Source organism: Trichechus manatus, unplaced genomic scaffold (genome assembly GCF_000243295.1).
Source record: "Trichechus manatus latirostris isolate Lorelei unplaced genomic scaffold, TriManLat1.0 scaffold00182, whole genome shotgun sequence".
Taxonomy (NCBI): Eukaryota; Metazoa; Chordata; class Mammalia; order Sirenia; family Trichechidae; genus Trichechus; species Trichechus manatus.
The window spans coordinates 1,281,264-1,294,260 of NW_004444118.1; the positions used below are offsets into that span (position 1 = coordinate 1,281,264).

Genomic DNA, 12,997 nt, shown 5'->3' on the forward strand with positions numbered 1-12,997 from the left:
CCCAACCACCCCTAATCTGAAGGAACACCTTCTCTATCAGGAGGTCCTCACTAGGACTTATCAGGGTCACAGAGGATCACCACCTATGTCCTTGGTCATCTGTCCCCCATGAACAATGTGGCATTGCTTTTCTCCTCTATGCTCTGCCCCTTTCACCTAAAACCCTTTCAGGGTGAGACCAAACCCTTTTACACTGAAAAAAAAAAAAAGGCTTCCTGGGACCAAGCAATCCTCCATCACATCCCCCCTCTGAAAGTTCCTCTTCCCCAAGAAATCGACCCTAATTCAATGCCCTACCTAGCAGGGGCAAGCTCTGTTCACACTCACTTTCTCTGCATGGGTGATATTCATTCCGTATTTGTTTCCACTTTGCTGCAGGACTACATTCAGGGTCCTATCACCTAAGCATCTCACTGTTCTCCCCCACTGGAACCAGCTCCTCTGGACCAAGGATTGGGTCTCCTTATTTCTTTCCACCTCATGGCTAACTGATGCTCTGGCATACTGAAAGAGCAGGCCATACCAAAGCTCTTTTCTGGACTTCGTGACACCAAACAATTGACCCAAGCACCTTCTCCTCCAAGATACGTCAAGTATTTCCCCTATCCAACATTCAAAGACCAAAAAAACCTGCCAATCCACCAAGTTTTTCCTTATAAAGGAGAAACCAGCTGCTAATGTCCACCTTTCTCACACCCCCGCAGCAAAGAAGAAAAGCTTTCATTTCTAAGCTGTTCGCTGCAAACTGAAAAACGTGTGCAGTGTAAATATTTTGCCTGCTCCTCTATCTCCATCAGTCTGTACTATCTGTGTAATTGCATGTCCATCTGCATGGCTTTTGATCAGTGAAAGGTCTTGAGTTAGAGGAGGTTTCTTGAAAGGTGACCAGAGAAGGTTCCACTTAATCATAATAATTTGGGGATGGCGACAATGATTAGGCATCCAACGAGATTAGAAGATCAAAATCACAGGAGCCGTGAGGTGAGGTAGAAAGAATGTGTTCAGCCTGGAGGAGGGAAGGCTGACTTAATAAAAGGGAAGAACTTAATAAAAGCCTTCCAGCCGCTGAAAGATCATCACGTGGACACTTGGGCCAACTCCCTGTACCTTGTCAATTCAGACAGGCAGAGGGTGAAGACATCAATTAAAATGGCAACTGCTGGGTTTTGTCAGAAGCAGAGAATATTTTGCAAGTCAGGGAATGGATTTCCTGAGGGACGTCACGGAGAACATGTGATGGGTGATGAGAAAACGGAGGCAGGAGAAAGGACACTGCAAGGCCTCTCAAACTTGGCGGCTGCCTTTTGGGAACCGGCGGCCCTCTGCGGTCCAGGTCGGACTCCACCAGGGAGCCGTGGGAAGTAACCTTTCAGGACCCGGGCCCGGGAACATGGCGGCTTTGCACGCACGGACTGCGAAGGGGTGTGGCAATCCTGCGACAGCCCTTCAGCCTCAGAAGTGACACCACCCCAGGATGGGCAGTAGTCATCACCACCAGAGCGCCTTCCCCAGCCAGGGAGCAGCCCAGGAGGGGCGGGCGGCAGCTGACTTACGGCAAGTGCTATGGTGAGTCCAGCCGTCCAGTTTGACGCCCTGGTGCGCGCAGGCACGGGCGTACTCCAGGAGGGTAGAGCAGGGGCAGTCTCGGCCCTGCGCGCACCTGCACAGAGTGCTCTCACACAGGGCCACGAAAGGCTCCGGATCCACAGAGGGGTGGCAGCGGGCGAACACCGAGGCACTCTTCAGAAGCTGGCACTGCTCCCACAGGTCCTGCGGAACAAGATGGCCTCCTGAGCGGGGTCGGTGTCATGTGGCCCCAGCAGCTTTTCATGGCCAGTTAGTGCCTCCCTAAGCTTGTTGCAGCTAGGGATGACTTAACTTTGCTGGGATGACCACGGAAGCGCCCTCAGGACGGAGACTGGCTTTTTTATTCACCATTGTCCTCCCAGCACCTCGCACAGTGCCTGGCACCCAGTAAGTGCTTATAAACATTTGTTAATCAACCTAAAAATCAAAGGAAAGATATTGTAGTCATGTTGTGTGAAGTAGACGAAGACTAAGGTTACATCCTGGACTGAGCCCTGGAAGTGCAGAGCCTCAGGCCCTTGTACTGTTCTGGCAGGCAGTGACCTGTGAAGAGCACTGGACTTGGCATTGGCCATCTGATCTGATTTCAGAGTCCAGTAATGCTGTTCACCATCAGTTTTGCTTTGACATAGTCCCCTCCCCTTCCTGATCTTGATCTTTTCACTGTAAAGAAGAGGGTGGGACAAGGGTTTTATAAAGTAGAGATTCATGGGCCTTCCCCCCAGTGGTTTAAATTCAGTAGGTTGGGGGTGTAGGTTCAGCAGTATGGTTTTTCAGGCTTTCCCCAGGCGATTCCAGTGCTCACCCAGTTCCCGTCAGCAAAAGCATGCTAAGATTCTACAAAATGTCCCAGAGTTACTCTGCAAGGCAACAGTTATTCTTAGGTTTTATCACTTTGTTGGCACTCTCAACCTGGTAACATAGGGCAGGTTTGCAACTTTTGTCATTTATTACTCCTGCTAACTCTTCAGTATAAATACCCCTGTATGTTTTGTTTATAAACATCTCTACATTCTGGGTTTTAATGATTCTCAGTGCACTTTTTTTTTTCACAATTTAACATCTCTTAAGTTGGGGTGCATCTTATAATTAATAGCATCATAACTTTTTTAATAATTTATTTTTGTTGTTGAGAATATACATAGCAGAACATAATACCGATTCAACAATTTTTACATGTACAATTCAGTGACATGGATAACATTCTTCGAGTTGTACAACTATTCTCACCCTCCTTTTCTGAGTTGTTCCTTATCCATTAACCTAAACTCTCTGCCCCCTAAGTTTCCTGATAGCATCATAACTTAATGGACGGCTTTTTCTTTGTTAGTGGTACAGAGACTAATGACATGTCTTAAAATCAATGATGTCTTAAATTTGACACAGTACAGTATTACTGATAGAAATGATGGGAGGGAGGTTGCACAATTTCTTTCATGCATATGCAGGCTCTCCTGGAATCCAGCAATTAGTGAAGACATAACCTGCAGCTAAAAAGAAAGAAGTACCAGAGTATCTAAACGGAAAAGCTAAGTCCTGAAGGGTAAACCAGAGCAAATTAGTGTTCCTAAAGGGAGAATAAAAAGAGGAAAGAAATTAACCAGCTTTGAGAAAAGAGAAATCCACTCTTCTCCAACTATACAAAGAATCTCCAGAGCAAGTCCACATAAATTGAAAACCAATCCCACGAACCAGTCCCGTGGGCCTCTTGTTTTGTGGCACCATGGAAAGCATGGAGGAATAAAAATCTCACTGTCTGCAAAAACCACCCAGCAGCACCAGAGAGCCCTGTTCTACCCACAGTGCCACTATGTGGGGGCCTTGAATCTACATCAGAGCCAGGCAAGCAGGGCACAATGTCACTGCTGCTCCCAGATCACAGCAGACCCTGGGGCACCCAGGAGGGAGGCCAGGGCTGTGGCCCAGACAGACTGGACGTGGCTGGTTCTCTCCTCACCTGAGAAAAGCAGCAGCAGGCAAGGGCTGCTGAGCTGCAAAACTGCAGCAGGCCAGCTTGTGGATGAGGGTAATTAGCAGCTCTTCCTCTTGGGAGCCATTGCTCACCCCAGCACTTCCTCTATGACCTGCCCTCTGAGTGACATCTGGTCAGGTTGGAGACTCTGCACCTACTGAGGATTCCTGGGTGGGAAAAGCATAGGCTTAAAGCCTAGCTCAGCTACTTCCTAGTGATGGGGACTGAGGCAAATCCCCTCACTTCTCTGGACAGGGGTGTCCTTGCATTAAATAGGAACAATAATGATATTCACACTGTCTCATGCAGTTGCCTGGCACATAGCAGGCAATCAATAAATGAAGACTACTGTTAATAGTTCTGTGACCACTTAGGTCTCTCGTGATTTCATTTATCCTTCCACTTGCACCCTGAGCATTTTGCACAAGGGAAAACGGAGTTTTCTGAAGACAACAACCAGGAAGATGACAGAGGTAGTAAGCAGGCTTGCCTTGGCCTTGGTATGACTCTAACAGCCCTAGAGTCAAGTTCAGTGTCTTCCACCTGCTAACTGTGTGACCTTGGGCTGTTTACTTAACCCTTCCTCCTCAGCAAAATGGGGATGATGATAATAGGTCCTCACTAATAAGACTGTAATGAAGATGGAAGGGAATATTGCATTGCCCAATAAATGGTGACCCCATATTTTCATCATCGCCATTGGTATCCTGGCCACCAGAGAGATTGCTTCCACCTTCCCTCTTGCCATTAGGCTTATCCTCCAGAATAGTGAGCAGATCACCAGCAGGACAGAAGGACATCTTTGTCCTTTTTCCCCTGTCTCCATCTCCTTGGGCTGTACAGGGATGAATGGTTGCCATGGCAACATTATCATATCTGTCAAGTCTTGGGTTCTTTGTGGTCTGCAGAGGGACTGCTTTTGTTAAACTTATTTGGAAGGTTCACACTCCTCCAGAACAAAGTGGGTTTCTTTCTAGTATAGATGAGGGGAATCTCTCTTCCTTGTAATAAGTCTGAGAGCCTCCATTCTCACTGGCAATTTGAGGCTAAGAGAAGGAGGCTGAGGCCTGTGGCTATTCCTTTCTGTTCTGCTACATCCCCTGCCCCAACAGAAATGCCACTCAGGAAGTGAGGTCACTGAACCCTCAAAGAGCAGGTGAGGGTGTCTGAGAGAGAGGATCAGATGCCCAGGCTCTTGCCTACCTCCTTCCCTACCCACAACTTGGAACTAAAGAAAAGCTTGACAAGTCAACTCTGGGTGTTTTCTAGTAATCTCTACCATCCCCTGGGGAGGGACTTGGAGTAGTCCCCACACCACAGGGCAACTCCTGTAGGGACAGGGACCAGGAGGCTGGCAAATGTGACCTGGCAGGACACAGAATCAGCTAGAGCAAAGAAGGGACCCCAGGAGTCCAGGCAACCCCACCCCTTTCAGAGACCTGGTGGGCAGAGCCAGCATGGCCTATCTCTAGCTGGCCCCAGTCAGTCTCACCACCACCACCACCACCCACTTAAAGGAAAACGAGAACAATACTCCTGCACATTTCCTGGGAAGTCCCTTGAGGTATTAAATGGTTTACAGAAAGCCTAGGCAAGAAGGGTGCATTCTGATTATTTGCCTGCAGGATGGGAGTAGATTTCTGCAGAAATAGCCAGCTCCCTCTTAGAATAATTCCTTTGGCTTCCCACATGTACCTGAAATCTGACAAGATTCCTTTCTCATCAGAAATGAGGAAAAGTCTGTCATCACACCTTGTCTTCCAGTCTTCCTCTGGTCAGCCTGGCCTGGACTCCATCTCCTAAAGTGAGAACAGTCTGACAGCCAGGCAGGACTTCTAGACATCACCCCAGCACCTGTAGCAGATCTGCCATCACCCAGCATTCCCACCACAGTGACTTATCTCTCTTACTGTCTCGCAGTTCTGCACAGGTAGCCCTGCCAGGCCAGGTCCTGAGGTAGGACTTGTCCACCAAGTCTAAGATGGCGTCTATATCTTGTGCTCTCAGACTCACAGTAGAGACATTGGCAGGTGGGCAGTAACCAAAACGTTCACTCAACAAGCATTTACTGAGTGGCTTCTAGGTCCCAGCAGTGTGTGCAAGTGAATTTGAAATACAAAACTGACTATGTCCCCACTCTGCTTTTAGGGCAATGTCTACGCTCATTAGGAAGACAGGCCAGACCCTTCCTGATCTGACCTCAGCCGACCTCTCTAATCCCATGCCTCCCACTCACCATCTCATACTTTACTGATGGTTTCCAGAACATATCTTCACATTTCATTCAATAAATAGTTATTACACACCTACTATGTACCAGGCACAAGGAATACAATAAAAGCAAACAGGCTTGGTCTCGGTCGTCATAAAGCCTATCCCTCATCCCATCCCCTCTGCCCTCCAGTATGTCCCCTCCTTCTGCCCAGGTAACTCCTGCTCCACACCTCGGGTCAGGAACCACCTTTTCCATAAAGGTTTCTCTGACCAGGTCCCCTTCTCCCACTCCGCTGGGTTAGATGCTTCCGCAGCACTCTGGGCACATCTGCTCTTGTACTGAAATTATCCATTTCTGTAGCTGTCTCCCCCATTTCCCTGCAAGCTTTTCAAAGACAGGAGCTGTATTCCCAGGGCATGCAGAGAAAGCAATAAGAAAGTGCTGAATCAATCCTAACAGTAAAGAGCACAACAGTGAATAAGTTACATTCTCCAATTCTTAAGGAGCTTCCGTCCCCTTGGACCAGGTATTAGCAAAGGGAAAGTTTACGTAACGGTCTAAAGACTGTGTCCTGCTTTAGGGGTGTCTCACCAATGATGTGGCCAGTCAGAGCTGGAAGAAACCTACAGCTGACATGTTGGGAAGACTTCCTAAGAAGGAGGCAAAGTCTGAATGGGGCCCTGGACAATGTATAAGACTTATGTTGCAGGGCAGGAGGGAGGCTGTGCCAGGCAATGCCAACAGCATAACTTCAGGCAGAAGGAGAAACAGAATAATTTCCACTGAGCCAATCCCCAAGACTCCAGCTCAGTGTTGCCCACAGACATCCCAGGTAAGACCCACTGCCCTCTGGGACATTGTTCTAATAGGTTAGCAGCCTAAGCTTCTCTTAACAGATAGCTATGGGCCCTATCATACTAAAAACCTAACCAAACTTTCCTTGAATACGTTTATATTTTCTGCCTATGCCACATCTTTCGACCCTTCAGTTTGTTATTCCGTGTGAGGTACTCATAGATGTCTTTCGCTACTTCATCCCGGTTCACTTCATCCACACAGCACTTTAGGATTTGGTGAACAGGATTTTGTTGGCTTCACCCCAGCCATGCATGATTTAGGAATGTCTCCCATGCACCCTCTTTTCTCCTGCAGGAGTTGGGCATAGTTGGGTGTCAGTGTTTGGGGGTACACGCACCAGCAGGAGACAAGCTTCTGGATACCCAAGTCAGTCATTGCCAGCTCCTCACCACTCACTCAGTCATGAGAGGATGTAGACTTAGAGAAGTTACAGGCCACTAAACACTCCACAAACCCTCTGCCCATCTCCCTACTTTAAGGAAAGACTGACTGAAACCACCTCCCCAGCCCTACACAGTTGACTACACTCTCTCCTAAACCAAAAACAAACCAGTTACCATTGAGTCAACTCAGACTCATGGCAACCCCATGTGTGTCACAATAGAACTGCGCTCCATAGGGTTTTCAATGGCTGATTTTTCAAAAGTAGATAGCCAGGCCTTTCTTTCAAGGTGCCTGTGGGTAGACTTAAACCTCCAACCTTTCAGTTAATAGTAGAGCGCATAAACATTTGCACCACCCAGGGAGCCCACTCCCCCTTACCCACCAAAATAAAGTTATGTTTTCAGATCCACTTAAGTCCGAATGAACTCAACGGCAGTGGGAATAGTCCCCCACTACCACAAACCAGCCCTTCAGAGACCTGAAGACACCTTCAAAGAACACAAATCTCCTCAGAGAGCAGCTGGCTAAATGCAGCCTTTCAGACTTGGAAACCTCGTAAAGTATTTACAACGTCAATAAGTGTGGTCCAAGGACCCCATAGAGACTCTTGAGATCCTTTTGTGAATATGCAAGGTCAAAACAATTTTAATAACACTGTGAAATCTGTGAGAGCTGGAACTCAATGAGACTGCCTTTTCCAGGTCTTGGAAGTTTTCCACCTTTGACAGGATGCAGTCTTACCACTTTTCTATCATTGGTTTTAATGGAAAATATATGAGTTTTCCTTCACTGTCAGGTTTCTGCCTTACATAGGTCCCAGTTTTTCAGGTTTTACTGTACTATACAAGTCTGTCAGTTTGTTGTATTGTGGGGGCTTGCATGTTGCTCTGATGCTAGAAGCTATGCCACTGGTATTCAAATACCAGCAGGGTCACCCATGGCGGACAGGTTTCAGCTGAGCTTCCAGTCTAAGACAGACTAGGAAGAAGGACCTGGCAGTCTACTTCTGAAAAGAGTTAGTCAGCGAAAACCTTATGAATAGCAGTGGAACATTGTCTGATATAGTGCCAGAAAATGAGCCCCTCAGGTTGGAAGACACTCAAAAGACGACTGGGGAAGAGCTGCCTCCTCAAAGTAGAGTCGACCTTAATGATGTGAATGGAGTCACGCTTTCGAGACCTTCATTTGCTGATGTGGCACGACTCAAAATGAGAAGAAACAGCTGCAAACATTCATTAATAAAATGTGGAATGTACGAAGTATGAATCTAGGAAAATTGGAAGTCGTCAAAAATGAAATGGAATGCATAAACATTGATATCCCACGCATTAGTGAGCTGCAATGGACTGGTATTTGCCATTTTGATTGGGACAATCATATGGTCTGCTTTGCCAGGAATGACAACTTGAAGAGGAATGGCACTGTTTTCATCGTCAAAAAGAACATTTCAAGATCTATTCTGAAGTACAACGCTGTCAGTGATAGGATAATATCCATATGTCTACAAGGAAGACCAGTTAATACGACCGTTATTCAAATTTACACACCAACCACTAAGGCCAAAAATGAAGCAACTGAAGACTTTTACCAACTTCTGCAGTCTGAAATTGATCTAACATGCAATCCAGATGCATTGATAATTACTGGTGATTGGAATGCAAACGTTGGAAACAAAGAAGGATCAGTAGTTGGAAAATATGGCCTTGGTGATAGAAACAGTGCTGGAGATCGCATGACAGAATTTTGCAAGACCAACGACTTTTTCATTTCAAATACCTTTTCTCAACAACATAAACAGGGACTATACACAGGAATCAAATCGACTACCTCTGTGGAACGGGACGATGGAAAAGCTCAATATCATCTGTCAGAACAAGGCCAGGGGCCCACTGCAGAATAGACCATCAATTGGTCATATGCAAGTTCAAGTGGAAGCTGAAGAAAATTAGAACAAGCCCGCAAGAGCCAAAGTATGACCTTGAGTATATCCCACTTGAATTCAAAGACCATCTCAAGAATAGATTTGACACATTGAACACTAATGACCAAAGACCAGATGAGTTGTGGAACAACATCAGGAAATCGTATATGAAGAAAGCAAGAGGTCATTTAAAAGATAGGAAAGAAAGAAAGGACCAAAATGGATGTCAGAAGAGACTCTGAAACTTGCCCTTGAACGTCAAGTAGCTAAAGCAAATGGAAGAAATGATGAAGTAAAAGAGCTAAACAGAAGATTTCAAAGGGCAGTTCGAGAAGACAAATTGAAGTATTATAATGACACGTGCAAAGACCTGGAGTTAGAAAACCAAAAGGGAAGAACACGCTTGGCATTTCTCAAGCTAAAATAACTAAAGAAAAAATTCAAGCATCGAGTTGCAAGACTGAAGGATTCTACAGGGAAAATATTAAATGATGCAGGAAGCATCAAAAGAAGATGGAAGGAATACACAGAGTCACTGTACCAAAAAGAATTGGTCGATGTTCAACCATTTCAGGAGGTAGCCTTTGATCAGGAACCAGTGGTACTGAAGGAAGATGTCCAAGCTGGGCTGAAGGCATTGGTGAAAAAAAAGTCTCCAGGAATTGACAGAATACCAATTGAGGTGTTTCAACAAATGAAGGTAGCTTTGGAGTGCTCACCCGTCTATGCCAAGAAATTTGGAAGACAGTGACCTGGCCAACCGACTGGCAGAGATCCATATGTATGCCTGTTCCGAAGAAAGGTGATCCAACCAAATGTGGAGATTATCAAACAATATCATTAATATCATATGCAAGTAAAATTTTGCTGAAGATCATTCAAAAGCAGCTGCAGCAGTACATCAACAGGAAACTGCCAAAAATTCAAGCTGGATTCAGAAGAGGACGTGGAACTATGGTTATCATTGCTGATGTCAGATGGATCCTGGCTGAAAGCAGAGAATACCAGAAAGATGTTTACCTGTGTTTTATTGACTACGCAAAGACTTTCGACTGTGTGGATCATAACAAGTTATTGATAACATTGGGAAGGGTAGGAATTCCAGAACATTTAAATCTATGAGATTCCAGCTATCTTCCATTAAGCCAGACAGACATTAAAGAGACCTGCAAAACTATCAAACAATGTCATTCTTCTCACTAAACTTTTTGTTTGGAATATATAGTTATTTTCAATTGAAAATATGTTATTTATGTTCATGTATATTGGGTTTATTATTTTTTGATGAGTAAATATGTTTTTAATTTCTCAGTTTTAATATCTGACATGGTCAATATCGATAGATAAATTCACATAAACAAAATCTCTTTGGGGTCCTCAGTAATTATTAAAAGCATAAAGGGACCCTGAGACTGCACAGTTTGAGAACCACTGTACTAATGAAGGAGTGACTGAGCAGGGGCTGATTCCATTCCACAGCCCAGCCACCTGTCAACAAACCACAAATTACATGGTTTTCTACTATGCGCCCCACCCCTCCTCGCCTTGTTTCCTAAAGTTCAGATTAGACAACAGTGTAGCACAGTGGATATAGCACAGGTTTTAGAAGCATGGTTGGGTTAGAGTCTCAGCCCTAGCACTTTCAAACTGTATAACCTTGAGAAAATTATCTTGCCTCTCTGCACCTGTTTCCTCACCTGTAAAAGAGACTGAAAGTTGCCCCGCAGTACATAGTCTTTCCTTCTTTCTTAGTCATGTTGGTGGTGGTGGTAGCTGCCATCGAGTCAGTCCCCAATTCATGGCAACCCCATGCACAATGGAATGAAACACTGCCTGGTCCTGCGCCATCCCCGTGACTGGTTGCACACCAGACCATTGTGATCCATAGAGTTTTCATTCGCTGATTTTCAGAATTAGAAGCCTCAATTCTTACCTGGGCCCAGAGTCACTTGGAATAATGATTACATCTCTCAGACTCCCTTGCAGCTAGCTGTAGTCATATGACTAAGCTTTGCCCAGTAGGATACAAGCAGAAATGTTACGTGCAACTTCCAGAAAATGTCCTCCAAAGGAGGGCATGTTTCCTTCTTAGTCCCGCTCCAGCTGTGGTTGTGATGACTAAAGCTTGAGAGGCCATCTTAGACCATGAGGTGGAAGCCCCATGCTGAGGACAAGGATGGAAGGACCTTGGATCCCTGACACCATGGATCCTGTGCTGGCCCTGGATGTCCTACCCCTGAGCTTCTTCACATGACAGGGAATAATCCTCTGTGTTGTTCAAGCCAGTCTTACTTTAGGTTTCCTGTCACAGCTGAACCTGCTCCTAACACAGATAACAAGACTTACCTTAGATGGTTGCTGCAAAATAAAATTAGATTACACCAAGAAATCAATCAGTTGTTTACAATTACTATCTTTTGCCTGCTGTCAATACTAGACAAACAGCCAGAAGTAGGCTTCACCTCAGCTCTCTGCTAAACTTATCTGGCAGGGACACAAAATGAAGGTCAGCTAATTTGCCACTTCCAGCATCTCCCTGGCTCCCATGCCTGGCGTCAGCTCTTCTGTCTTTCTTCAGCTTCTGTCTGTGATGCCAGAGACTGGTGAGAGAGCTCCAGCCCAGTCCATCAATCCATGACCTCACCCTGCCAAGGCGGGTGTGCAGACCCAATCATGGCCCATCTTAATCACATTTTCAGTTCATTAAAGAAGACCAGGCCTCCTCCCCAGAGATGAAGGCTGGTTCAGGGCAGGGGGAGAGAAAACAAGCATACCTCCCCAGTGGCAGCAGGGGGAAGAGAGAAAGCAGTAGCTAGAGATCTGAAACTTAGCTATTGTGTTTGTCCCCAAACAGCTGATGCAGGAGAACGGAGGGAGGCATTCCCAGGACTGAAGTGAACAAAGAAAGGAGAGTCTAATATATAAAGTGCAAGGTTATTCAGCCAGGATGAATCTTTCCAGCTCTGGGGTGGGTGCCCCATGACCTGGAGGAAATGTGGAGGTGCCAGAAGCCTGAACTGGACCAAGGTAGTGGGTTCAAAAATTAAGCCCACAGCAGGGGGTAGTTTTTCATTGGTCAGCCTGAAGAGATGGTTGGGGGAGGGTTGCTGACCCTATTTGTAACTTCTGGCTGGCTTGGAATTCCCACCCACATTCCAAGATCTGGCCGACAAAGCTCCTGGGAAGAAGACTGATAGATTTCCATCAAAGGTGTGGCTTTTATGGAGTTGGACATTCCTTTCTCTGAGACAGTTGGGGTACAGCTCTGCTGAGAAGCAGGGTAACTGGATATGTCACAGAAGTCCCCAGAGCCAGGGAGAGATGGCCAGGGAGCCCTCCAAAGGACTCTTCCCATCCTCTGCCCCGGTGCTCCTGGGAGGCATCGGAGCGATTCTCAGGGATCAGGGGCAGGGGTCAGCTGGCTGGAAGGACAAGAGCCACCATGCCCTGGTTCTTGGTTTGGGGTCGGCCCTATCTCTGGGAGTGGAAAATATCCCAGTCTGAACCATTCCACCTATCCCTCTCCCAGAAAAGAAAGACCCTCTGTGATAAGAGCTGAGTCCCCAGAGCTCCCATATCATTTACTATTGTCTAATCACTCTTCTGGCAATTTGTCATTTACTGACCCACGGTAGCATCTGTGTTGGTACTTTCATGTTTATTTAACTTCTCATATGTGTCTGTTCCCTGAAGTAGATTGCAAGTCTACATGGTACGTTTTTAGTGTTGCCCAAACCACACAGAACATCTCAATAAATATGTACTGACCAGTGCCATCAGATTCTGGCTCATTCTGGTCCTCATCGGGGAAAGGAGTGGAAAGGAAGCCACCTAAGAGATATTTTGTTAAAGGATTTTGAGGTTGTTAAGTTAGGGAGACATTTGAACTGAAAGCTTTGGTCTTACCCAACCCTCCTCGAGGGTTATCAAATAAGGTCTCTAAAAGGCCAAGTTCTGTTTAACTTGAGAGAAATCTTGGAAACCTAGTGGTAGCCCCTAATCCCTGCCATAAGGCTAGAACGCAAAGGAGCAGTGGTCAGGGTCACCACTGCCCCACCAC

At 46.1% G+C, this 12,997-nt stretch overlaps 1 protein-coding gene across 1 annotated transcript in view; it reads right to left on the bottom strand.

Moving 5' to 3' along the window:
* Positions 1-12,997, bottom strand: part of VWF (von Willebrand factor) — a 197,875-nt gene that overhangs the window by 152,952 nt on the left and 31,926 nt on the right. Inside the window, exon 6 of the mRNA XM_023741484.1 lies at positions 1,554-1,770. Within this exon, the coding sequence (XP_023597252.1) occupies positions 1,554-1,770 (217 nt within the window). The remainder of the gene's footprint in view (positions 1-1,553; positions 1,771-12,997) is intronic.